This window comes from Ranitomeya variabilis, chromosome 2 (assembly GCF_051348905.1).
Source record: "Ranitomeya variabilis isolate aRanVar5 chromosome 2, aRanVar5.hap1, whole genome shotgun sequence".
NCBI lineage: Eukaryota > Metazoa > Chordata > Amphibia > Anura > Dendrobatidae > Ranitomeya > Ranitomeya variabilis.
Genome location: NC_135233.1, coordinates 1,000,318,679 through 1,000,331,391, shown reverse-complemented (window position 1 = coordinate 1,000,331,391; position 12,713 = coordinate 1,000,318,679). Strand labels below are relative to the sequence as shown.

At 45.6% G+C, this 12,713-nt stretch overlaps 1 protein-coding gene across 1 annotated transcript in view; it reads left to right on the top strand.

The window, feature by feature from the left end:
* Positions 1 to 8,607: 8,607 nt before the first annotated feature.
* The window catches only part of DAW1 (dynein assembly factor with WD repeats 1), a 62,735-nt gene continuing 58,629 nt past the window's right edge, over positions 8,608 to 12,713 (top strand). Inside the window, exons 1-2 of the mRNA XM_077291150.1 lie at positions 8,608 to 8,731; positions 11,985 to 12,057. Coding sequence (XP_077147265.1) covers positions 8,692 to 8,731; positions 11,985 to 12,057 — 113 coding nt within the window. The 5' untranslated portion in view covers positions 8,608 to 8,691. The remainder of the gene's footprint in view (positions 8,732 to 11,984; positions 12,058 to 12,713) is intronic.

Genomic DNA, 12,713 nt, shown 5'->3' with positions numbered 1-12,713 from the left:
AAGTTGACACCATTTAAAAAACTACACCTCTCAAAGTGCTAAACTCACATTCAAGATATTTATTATCCCTTTAGGGTATGTTTCCATGGTCAGTAAACGCTGTGTGTTTGACGCTGCGTACAGCCGCAGCGTCAAGATGTTACAGCAGCATAGTGGGGGGGATCTCCTGAAATCCCGTCTCCACTATGCGTTAAAAGACGCAGACGGCAGACCCGCAGAAACGGAAACAATTTTGGAAACTAAACCCTTCAAGGAATTTATTTAGAAGTGTGGTGAGCAACTTGAAAGCACAGGTGCTTCAAAGAATTCTATAACCCTGAGCTGTGAAAATGAAAAAATATTTTTTTCCCACACAAATGTTGCTTTAGCCCCAAGTTTTTTCATTTTCACAAGAGTAACTTGAGAGAGAGTATCCCAAAATTTGTTGAGCAATTTCTTCTCAGCATGCTGATACCCCACATATAGTGGAAAACTACTGTTTGTGCACACAGTAAGGCTCAGACGGGAAGGAGCGCCATTTGACTTTATGGAGTGCAAAACTGGGTGCAATAGATAGCGTATGCCATCCAACGACTGCAGAGCTCCTGATGTGCCTAATTAGTGGAAACCCCAAACAATTGATAATATTTTAGAAACTACACCCCTTAACCCCCGGAGCTTTTTTAGTTTTTTAATTTTCGTTTTTAGCTCCCCTTCTTTCCAGAGCCATAACATTTTTATTTTTCCGTCAATATGGCCATGTGAGGGCTTATTTTTTTGCGGGACGAGTTGTACTTTTGAACAACATCATTGGTTTTACCATGTCGTGTAACAGAAAACGGGAAAAAAATTCCAAGTGCGATGAAATTGCAAAAAAAGTGCAATCCCACACTAGTTTTTTGTTTGGATTTTTTGCTAAGTTCACTAAATGTTAAAACTGACCTGCCATTTTGATTCTCCAGGTCATTATAAGTTCATAGACACCAAACATGTCTAGGTTCTTGTTTATCTAAGTGGTGAAAAAAAAATCCAAACTTTGCTAAAAAAAAAGAAAAAAAGAAAAAATTGTGCAATTTTTCGATACCCGTAGCGTCTCCATTTTTCGTGATCTGGGGTTGGGTGAGGGCTTATTTTTTGTGCGCCGAGCTGATATTTTTAATGATACCATAATGGCGCAGATACGTTCTCTTGATTGCCCGTTATTGCATTTTAATGCAATGTCGCAGTGACCAAAAAAACGTAATTGATTTGATTTTTTTTCTCTCTATGCCGTTTAGCGATCAGGGGAATCCTGTTTTTTATTGATAGATCGGGCGATTCTGAACGCGTTGATACCAAATATGTGTAGGTTTGATTTTTTTTATTGTTTTATTTTGATTGGGGCGAAAGGGGGGTGATTTGAACTTTTATATTTTTTTTTATATGTTTAAACACATTTTTTTTTTTTGGCATGCTTCAGTAGCCTCCATAGGAGGCTAGAAGCATGCACAACGCGATCGCCTCTGCTACATAGAGGTGAAGAGCAGATCTCCTCTATGTAGCAGAAATGCAGCATTGCTTTGAGTGCCGACCACAGGGTGGCGCTCAAAGCAATCGGCTATCAACACCCATAGAGATCTCAAGGAGACCTTAGGTTGCTATGGCAATGCACTGCTGACCCTGGATCATGTGATGGGGGTCAGTGGTGCAAGAACCTCCAGCCGCGCGGCCGGCGGCGCTTATTAAATGCCGCTTTCATACTTTGACACTGGCATTTAACTAGTTAATGGGATCGCAATTCCGCTCACGCCCATGTCAGCTGTTGAAAACAGCTGACATGTCGCGGCTTTGAGGTGGGCTCACCGCCGGAGCCCACCTCAAAGCGGGGGAGTCTGCCAGCTGACGTACTATCACGTCAGCTGGCAGAAAGGGGTTAAGATAGTTATCTAGGAGTTTTTTGAACATTTTTAACCCACAGTTGCTTCAATGAATTTTAAAACATTGGAACATAAAAATAAAAAAATAAGTCTTTTTCTACAAAAATGTTGCTTTGCCGCACAGTTTTATACAAGGGTAACAGGAGAAAATGGACCACCCAATTTGTTGTGCAATTTCTCATGAATATGCAGCTGCACCATATATGGGGAAAACAACTTTTTAGGCACATGGTAGGTCTTGGAAGGGAAGGAGCACTGTTTGACTTTTCAAGTACAGATTTGGCAGGAATAAACCCTGGCGCAATTTTGCATTTGAAGAGCCGCTATGGAAACAAAAAAGCAAAAGCCCCTTATGTGACATCTTTTTGGAAGGTACACTTCTTGAGGAATTTGTCTAGGGGTGTAGCTAGCATTTTAAACTCACAGATGATTTACAGAATTAAGTACATTTGTCTGTGAAAACAAAAAATTTATTTATTTTTAAATGTTGTTTTAGCGCCAAGTTTTTAAATTTCAAAAGGGCTATTAGAAGAAAATGGACCACATAAGTTGTTACATAATTTCTTCTAAGCACAGCAATACTCCATATTTTGCAGAGACAAACTGTAAAATCCATATCTCCGGAGAGGGGACATATCATCCTTATATTTAAAAAAATCGGATAATTATAACTGGGGAAGTGAGAAAGAGGTGACACTTCAACCACCAATGACGTAGGGCCTCCTGCCATGAACAGGCAATTACAACAAGAAATCTCATGAGAACCAGCCAAAAAGGCCAAGATTCATATACTCAGAGATGGTGGAAAACTACACTTCTGAGGCAAGAGATTCTTCTGTTCAAAGGATTTCTCTCAGACGCTCTGGAGCAAGTGGTCAGTGATGAATATTGGGCTTTGCATATATCTGATATTCATGGTATATTTTTCGAAGGGACATACATAATGTACTCACTCACATCACCGTAAGGCCATTCTAACACTTCCAACTCAACATCGGTAAGATGGATGATTCTATCAATGCCAGGTTTCATCTCTATAGAAACGTAAAATCGTGATAGGAGACATGACACCAATATCTCCAGCCTGGGACCTTCAGGGGTGAAGATATCCTGAAAGTTGAGGATCTCATAAGCTAGCACATCCCCCAACCAGCCCCATGAGAGCTCACCAAGGGGAGAAAGGAGGGGTAGATGGCTGCAGCCTTGATCTAATAAAAATGAGAGTTTGGGTATTGGTCATTTGTCAGTCCTGGAAGATACAGCTTGCTGTAGCTCTGTCTGTTTTCCTATGGCATATCTCCCTCTGCTAAGCTCTGAGCCATTTCTGTGATACATGTTTAGTACTTTTTGTTTTATCTCTATTATTTTATGTGATTGAACAGTGGGGAAAAAAAGTATTTAGTCAGCGACCAATTGTGCAAGTTCTCCCACTTAAAAAGATGAGAGGCCTGTAATTGACATCATAGGTAGACCACAACTATGAGAGTCAAAATGAGAAAACAAATCCAGAAAATCACCTTGTCTGATTTGGTAAGATTTATTTTGCTAATTATGTTGGAAAATAAGTATTTGGTCATTAACTAAAGTTTATCTTAATATTTTGTTATATATCCTTTGTTGGTAATAACAGTGGTCAAACGTTTTCTGTAAGTCTTCACAAGGTTGGCACACACTGTTGGTGGCATGTTGGCCCATTCCTCCATGCAGATCTCCTAAAGACCAGTGATGTTTTGGGCCTGTCGCTGGACAACACGGACTTTCAACTCCCTCCCAAGGTTTTCTATGGGGTTGAGATCTGGAGAATGGCTAGGCCACTCCAGGACCTTTATATGCTTCTTACAAAGCCACTCCTTCATAGCCCTGGCAGTGTGCTTGATGTTGCCACCCCCATGCTTCACAGTAGGTATGATGTTCTTTAGATGCAACTCAGCAGTTTGTCTCCTCCAAACACGATGAGTTTTGTTTCTACTAAACAGTTCTACTTTGGTTTCATCAGTCCATATGACATTCCCCAATACTGTTCTGGATAATCCAAATGCTCTCTAGCAAACTTCAGATGGGCCCGGACATGTACTGGCTTACGCACGGGGACACTTCTGGCACTGCAGGATCTGAGTCCCTGGCGGCGTAGTGTGTTACTGATAGTAGCCTTTGTTACAGTGGTCCCAGCTCTATGCAGATCATTCACTAGGTCCTCCCGTGTGGTTCTGGGATTTTTTCTCACCGTTCTTGTGATCATTTTGACCCCACGGGGTGAGATCTTGTGTGGAGCCCAAGATCAAGGGAAATTATCAGTGGTCTTGTATGTCTTCCATTTTCTTATTATTGCTCCCACAGTTGATTTCATCACACCAAGCTGCTTGCCTATTGCAGATTCAGTCTTCCCAGACTGGTGCTGGGCTACAATTTTCGTTCAGGTGTCCTTCGACAGCTCTTTGGTCTTCACCATAGTGGAGTTTGGAGTGTGACTGTTTGAGGTTGTGGACAGGTGTCTTTTATACCGATAACAAGTTCAAACAGGTGCCATTACTACAGGTAATGAGTGGAGGACAGAGGAGCCTCTTAAAGACGAAGTTGCAGGTCTGTGAGAGCCCGAAATCTTGCATGTTTTCAGGTGACCAAATACTTCTTTTCCACCATATTTTGCAAAATAAATCTTGCCAAATCAGACAGGGTGATATTCTGGATTTCTTTTCTAATTTTGACTCTCATACAGTTGTGGCCAAAAGTATTGACACCCCTGCAATTCTGTGAGATAATACTCAGTTTCTTCCTGAAAATGATTGCAAACACAAATTCTTTGGTATTACTATCTTCATTTAATTTGTCTTAAATGAAAAAACACAAAAGAGAATGAAGCAAAAAGCAAAACATTGATCATTTCACACAAAACTCCAAAAATGGGCCAGACAAAAGTATTTGCACCCTCAGCCTAAGGGCTCATTTCCACATGCGAGTCACACGTCCGTATCTCGCATGTGGAAACCAAGCCCTGGTGCCGGCACTCAGGAGCGGAGCTGTGCAGCTCCATGTGTTCCTATGCGGCCACACTCTCCGCTCCTGAGTGCCGGCTCCACAGCTTGGTTTCCACATGCGAGATACGGACGTGTGACTCGCATGTGGAAATGAGCCCTAATACTTGGTTGCACAACCTTTAGCCAAAATAACTGCGACCAACCGCTTCCGGTAACCATCAATGAGTTTCTTACAATGCTCTGCTGGAATTTTAAACCATTCTTCTTTGGCAAACTGCTCCAGGTCCCAGATATTTGAAGGGTGCCTTCTCCAAACTGCCATTTTTAGATCTCTCCACAGGTGTTCTATGGGATTCAGGTCTGGACTCATTGCTGGCCAACTTAGAAGTCTCCAGTGCTTTCTCTCAAACCATTTTCTAGTGCTTTTTGAAGTGTGTTTTGGATCATTGTCCTGCTGGAAGACCCATGACCTCTGAGGGAGACCCAGCTTTCTCACACTGGGCCCTACATTATGCTGCAAAATTTGTTGGTAGTCTTCAGACTTCATAATGCCATGCACACGGTCAAGCAGTCCAGTGCCAGAGGCAGCAAAGCAACCCCAAAACATCAGGGAACCTCCGCCATGTTTGACTGTAGGGACCGTGTTCTTTTCTTTGAATGCCTCTTTTTTCTCCTGTAAACTCTATGTTGATGCCTTTGCCCAAAAAGCTCTACTTTTGTCTCATCTGACCAGAGAACATTCTTCCAAAACGTTTTAGGCTTTTAAGTTTTGGCAAACACCAGCCTGGCTTTTTTATGTCTCGGGGTAAGAAGTGGAGTCTTCCTGGGTCTCCTACCATACAGTCCCTTTTCATTCAGACGCTGACGGATAGTACGGGTTGACACTGTTGTACCCTCGGACTGCAGGGCAGCTTGAACTTGTTTGGATGTTAGTCGAGGTTCTTTATCCAACATCCGCACAATCTTGCGTTGAAATCTCTTGTCAATTTTTCTTTTCCGTCCACATCTAGGGAGGTTAGTCACAGTGCCATGGGCTTTAAACTTCTTGATGACACTGCGCACGGTAGACACAGGAACATTCAGGTCTTTGGAGATGGACTTGTAGCCTTGAGGTTGCTCATGCTTCCTCACAATTTGGTTTCTCAAGTCCTCAGACAGTTCTTTGGTCTTCTTTCTTTTCTCCATGCTCAATGTGGTACACACAAGGACACAGGACAGAGGTTGAGTCAACTTTAATCCATGTCAACTGGCTGCAAGTGTGATTTAGTTATTGCCAACACCTGTTAGGTGCCACAGGTAAGTGACAGGTGCTGTTATTTACACAAATTAGAGAAGCATCACATGATTTTTCGAACAGTGCCAATACTTTTGTCCATCCTCTTTTTTATGTTTGGTGTGGAATTATATCCAATTTGGCTTTAGGACAATTATTTTTGTGTTTTTTTATTTAAGACAAATTAAATGAAGATAATAATACCAAAGAATTTGTGTTTGCAATCATTTTCAGGAAGAAACTGAGTATTATCTAACAGAATTGCAGGGGTGTCAATACTTTTGGCCACAACTGTAGTTGTGGTCTACCTATGATGTCAATTACAGGCCTCTCTCATCTTTTTAAGTGGGAGAAATTGCATAATTAGCCACTGATTACTTTTTTTCCCCACTGTATATATTGTACTGTTTTGTTCTCATTTGTATCACCTTTGTATATTTTTTATACACACTGCCTTCTTTTCCAGATGAAATATCTAAAATCTATTAGCTCTGTTCCTCTTGCTCTGTACATCACACTCTTGAAGCCATAAGCTACTTGTTACAGATGTTCAGTCGGACTATATAAATGATTGGTGGTGGCAGCTAGTAGTTCCTTTTATTATTGTGGAGTTGGGAGTGATTGTACCGGGGTACATATGTACAGTGGTGTGAAAAGTGTTTGCTTCCTTCCGCATTTCCTTTTCTTTTGCATGTTTGTCACACTTAAATGTCTCAGATCACTAAAGAAATTTAAATACTAGACAAAGATAACATTTCCCCTTTTTCTCTAGTTTCATCAGGAGTGATGTTTGCAGGTTATATGTATAAAGCAAAAAGATATAGTTAGCTAATCAGCAGAATAATGATATCATGTATATAGGCGTCATCTGATAAGGCCCCTCCAGGTGCAGAGAATAAGTTTCCCCATGCAAACAATTCTGGCGATACTTATTCTCTGTAACGGATATATCTATCTGTCCTCCTTCTCCTGGACCTGCATGACATGCAGATCTACCTATCCGGACCTGACCTCCTTACTTACCAAAATCCCACACTGTCTGTCTGCTGCCTCTGACATCTTTTCTGCTCGCTTTCTAAAACTGAACATGGACAAAACAGAATTCATCATCTTTCCCCCACCTCACTCTACCCCTCCACCAGACCTATCCATCAATGTCAATGGCTGCTCACTTTCCCCAGTGCCGCACGCTCGGTGCCTCAGGGTGATCCTTGACTCTGCCATCTCTTTCAAGCCACGTATCAAATCCCTTGCCTCATCCTGCCGTCTCAAAACTAAAAAATATCTCCCGGATCTGTGCATTCCATGACCGCGACACCACAAAAACACTAGTGCACGCCCTTATCATCTCCCGCAACCTCCTACTCTCTGGCCTCCCCTCTGGCACCACTACAATCAATCCTAAACTCTGCTGCCCGACTAATCCACCTGTCTCCCCCATTATTCCCCAGCCTCTCCCCTCTGCCAGGCCCTTCACTGGCTTCCTATTGTCCAGAGGCTTCAGTTCAAAACCCTAACCATGACATACAAAGCCATCCACAACCTGTCTCCTCCATACATCTGTGACATGGTCTCCCGGTACTTACCCACACACAACCTTCGATCCTCTCAAGATCTCCTTCTCTACTTTCCTCTTATCTCTTCTTCGCACAACCGCATCCAAGACTTGTCCCGTGCTTCCCCTATACTCTCTACCCCAACACATCAGACTGTCGCCTACCACAGAAACCTTCAAAAAGAACCTGAAGACCCACCTTTTCCAACAAGCCTACAGCCTGCAGTGATCCTTAGCCTGCTGAACTGCTGCACGACCAGCTCTACCCTCTCCTAGTGTATCCTCACCCATCCCCTGTAGACTGTGAGCCCTCGCGGGCAGGGTCCTCCCTCCTTCTGTACCTGTATACCTTGTTTTTTGCTCATGTTTAGCTGTATTTGTCTATAATTGCCCCCTTTTCACATGTAAAGAACCATGAAATAAATGGCGCTATAAAAACGTATAATAATAATCTATAGCTCAGTAGTGCGGGATTATGCCTGGGCGCACCGTACCACACTGGGCTCCGATTCCTTCTGTTCATTTCTTACATTTTGTCGCGGTATAAGCACTGGGACATTAATATTAACACTAAACACTTCCCCTGTGACTCGCAGCTTGTTAGGTCAGGGCCGGATACAGTAATTGCCCTCAGCACAACCTCACCACATACAGTCTCAGTAAAAGTGATCTTGCCCCACATAACACATTGGCTTTGTGGGCTATACCATGTATGTAGTGCTGCAGGACTCGCACTCAGGCGCATGCGTACGGGCGCTACACGCACTTGTCCTGCTGTCTGAGCACTACCTCCTATCACTGAGTGAGTTCTGCTGCGTGTACTTTCCCGCCACTAATGGCGCATTCCCCCGGCCGGTCACCATGGTTACCACACTAACGGCACCCAGCTATTTCCTGTTATAGCCCCACCCCTACACGCGCTCTGTACGCTTGCGCAGTCGCAATGTTGTTAGTCTCCATGGTTACTACTGCGCCGTGCGGACAAGACGAAGGATGAAGCTGAAGCGGTTCCTTCTCCGGTATTATCCGCCAGGTGAGAATGAGTGCAGACCGCGGGGAAGAGTGATAGAGGGGAAGTGCACCGTGGTGTGGTCACAATCAGATGTATTATCTGGAGTACGGCAGTCACACAGATATAGTGCACTTACCGCAGTACTACAAGTCCCAGCGTGCACGGCAGAGACTGGCTACATGGATGACTATGAAATGACTAGTCCTGTTCAGTGTGTGCGGGGACACTGCCTTGTGCCCGGTGCTGACGGCCAACTGCGCAGGGGGCAGATCCTGCACCCATTATTAGGACAGTGCAGACCCCCAACCTGTGTGCAGTGGTCTCTGATAACTAGGGGCATAACTACTGGCATGCTGGGCTCCGGCTACACCTCACATGGCTACAGCTAATGACTGTCAGCGCGGCCGGCTACCCGTGACATGAAGATGGCGGCCTCACATGGCGACATCTAATGACTGTCAGCGCGGCCGGCTACACGTGACATGAAGATGGCGGCCTCACATGACGACAGCTAATGACTGTCAGCGCGGCCGGCTACACGTGACATGATGATGGTGGCCTCACATGGCGACATCTAATGACTGTCAGCGCGGCCGGCTACCCGTGACATGAAGATGGCGGCCTCACATGGCGACATCTAATGACTGTCAGCGCGGCCGGCTACACGTGACATGAAGATGGCGGCCTCACATGACGACAGCTAATGACTGTCAGCGCGGCCGGCTACACGTGACATGAAGATGGCGGCCTCACATGGCGACATCTAATGACTGTCAGCGCGGCCGGCTACACGTGACATGAAGATGGCGGCCTCACATGACGACAGCTAATGACTGTCAGCGCGGCCGGCTACACGTGACATGAAGATGGCGGCCTCACATGTGACATCTAATGACTGTCAGCGCTGCCAGCTACACCTGACATGAAGATGGCGGCCTCACATGTGACATCTAATGACTGTCAGCGCTGCCAGCTACACCTGACATGAAGATGGCGGCCTCACATGTGACATCTAATGACTGTCAGCGCTGCCAGCTACACCTGACATGAAGATGGCGGCCTCACATGTGACATCTAATGACTGTCAGCGCGGCCGGCTACACCTGACATGAAGATGGCGGCCTCACATGACGACAGCTAATGACTGTCAGCGCGGCCGGCTACACGTGACATGAAGATGGCGGCCTCACATGACGACAGCTAATGACTGTCAGCGCGGCCGGCTACACGTGACATGAAGATGGCGGCCTCACATGACGACAGCTAATGACTGTCAGCGCGGCCGGCTACACGTGACATGAAGATGGCGGCCTCACATGACGACAGCTAATGACTGTCAGCGCGGCCGGCTACACGTGACATGAAGATGGCGACCTCACATGACGACAGCTAATGACTGTCAGCAGGGCCGGCTACCCGTGACATGATGATGGCGGCCTCACATGGCGACATCTAATGACTGTCAGCACGGCCGGCTACACGTGACATGATGATGGCAGCCTCACATGGTGACATCTAATGACTGTCAGCACGGCCGGCTACACGTGACATGATGATGGCGGCCTCACATGGCGACATCTAATGACTGTCAGAGCTGCCAGCTACCCATGACATGATGATGGCGGCCTCACATGGCTACAGCTAATGACTGTCAGCGCGGCCGGCTACACATGACATGAAGATGGCGGCCTCACATGGCGAACATCTAATGACTGTCAGCGCTGCCAGCTACACATGACATGATGATGGCGGCCTCACATGGCTACAGCTAATGACTGTCATCGCGGCCGGCTACACGTGACATGATGATGGTGGCCTCACATGGCGACATCTAATGACTGTCAGCGCTGCCAGCTACATATGACATGATGATGGCGGCCTCACATGGCTACAGCTAATGACTGTCAGCGCGGCCGGCTACACGTGACATGATGATGGCGGCCTCACATGGCGACATCTAATGACTGTCAGTGCAGCTGGCTACACGTAACATGGAGATGGCGGCCTCACATGGAGACATCTAATGACTGTCAGCGCGGCCGGCTACACATGACATGATGATGGCGGCCTCACATGGCGACATCTAATGACTGTCAGCGCAGCCGGCTACACGTAACATGGAGATGGGGGCCTCACATGGAGACATCTAATGACTGTCAGCGCGGCCGGCTACACGTGACATGATGATGGCGGCCTCACATGGCTACAGCTAATGACTGTCAGCACGGCCGGCTACACATGACATGGAGATGGCGGCCTCACATGGAGACATCTAATGACTGTCAGCGCTGCCGGCTACACGTGACATGATGATGGCGGCCTCACATGGTGACATCTAATGACTGTCAGTGCTGCTGGCTACACATGACATGGAGATGGCGGCCTCACATGGAGACAGCTAATGACTGTCAGCATAGACAGCTACACGTGACATGATGGCGGCCTCACATGGTGACATCTAATGACTGTCAGCGCTGCTGGCTACACATGACATTATGATGGCGGCCTCACATCACAACATCTAATGACTGTCAGCGCGGCCGGCTACACTTGACATGATGATGGCGGCCTCACATGGTGACATCTAATGACTGTCAGCGCTGCCGGCTACACGTGACATGATGGCGGCCTCACATCACAACATCTAATGACTGTCAGCGCTGCTGGCTACACATGACATGATGATGGCGGCCTCACATCACAACATCTAATGACTGTCAGCGCTGCCGGCTACACGTGACATGATGGCGGCCTCACATGGCGACATCTAATGACTGTCAGCATAGACGACTACACGTGACATGATGGCGGCCTCACATGGTGACATCTAATGACTGTCAGCGCTGCTGGCTACACATGACATGATGATGGCGGCCTCACATGGTGACATCTAATGACTGTCAGCGCTGACGGCTACACATGACATGATGATGGCGGCCTCACATCACAACATCTGGATATTTGAGCCGACATTGTTCAGGGTTTTGAGGGCTTTCATGTTGCCAGTTAGAGAAGAAAGATAATGAAGACCCCATTGTTCCAATTAAATTGTCCAAGATGGCGACCTGTGCACAGAAAGGAATCTGCCACATGGGCCATTGGGTCCTCCTGTTCTGCTCTGTGACTCACACTTTTTCGATGGTGCCGTTATTCATCATGATACTGATAGAATAAGTAAATGATTGTACCGTATAATATGGGGCAGTGAGCTAAGAGATAAGGAGCAGATTTCTCCTCAGTTATTGCATTACGTTGTTATATTTTCTTCCCATAGGGATTATCCTGGAGTATGAAAAAGGCGGCGAGCTGAAAACCAAGTCTATAGATTTACTGGACCTCTCCCCCACGTAAGTTCTCTGATCTATGGATGTCAGACAGACCCTTGTTTTATTAGTAGGGGCTGAATTGATATCATATTCAAGGAATAAGATGCAATAGAAAGTGATTAAATCCAACCACTAGCCCCGTAGCACAAAAGGACATATGGTTACGTCATTGCTGAGGTGTCCACATGTGGAGAGGGCTCCACTTCAAAACGTTATGGGTCTCAGAAAATGGATAGAGATAAAATCCCCTTTTATTTTTTAAATAAGCCTCTGAATTTTTTTCAGCACTTAAATAAGAAAAGTAAAATTTATCCAAGTTTGACCTGAATAATCAGGTCATTGTTACCAAAGAATGAATGCTGTAAAAGCAAAACTCAAAGACCATGGCGCAATTGCATTTTTTTAATTTCCGTATTTCATCCAACTTGGATTTATTTTTTTCACTTTCCAGTATATTTTATGGTAAAATGAATGGTGTCATTCAAAACTATAACTAGTCCCGCAAAACACAAGCCCTAATATTAATGTTAATGTTAACGGAAAAATAAACCCGTTATGGCTCTTGGAAGAAAGGGAGGGAAAATGCAAACATAAAGACGAAAATCGGCTGCGAAGGCAAAGGGTTAAAGATGTTTAATGAGATCATGTAATGAAAATACATGACAGCGATGCACAGT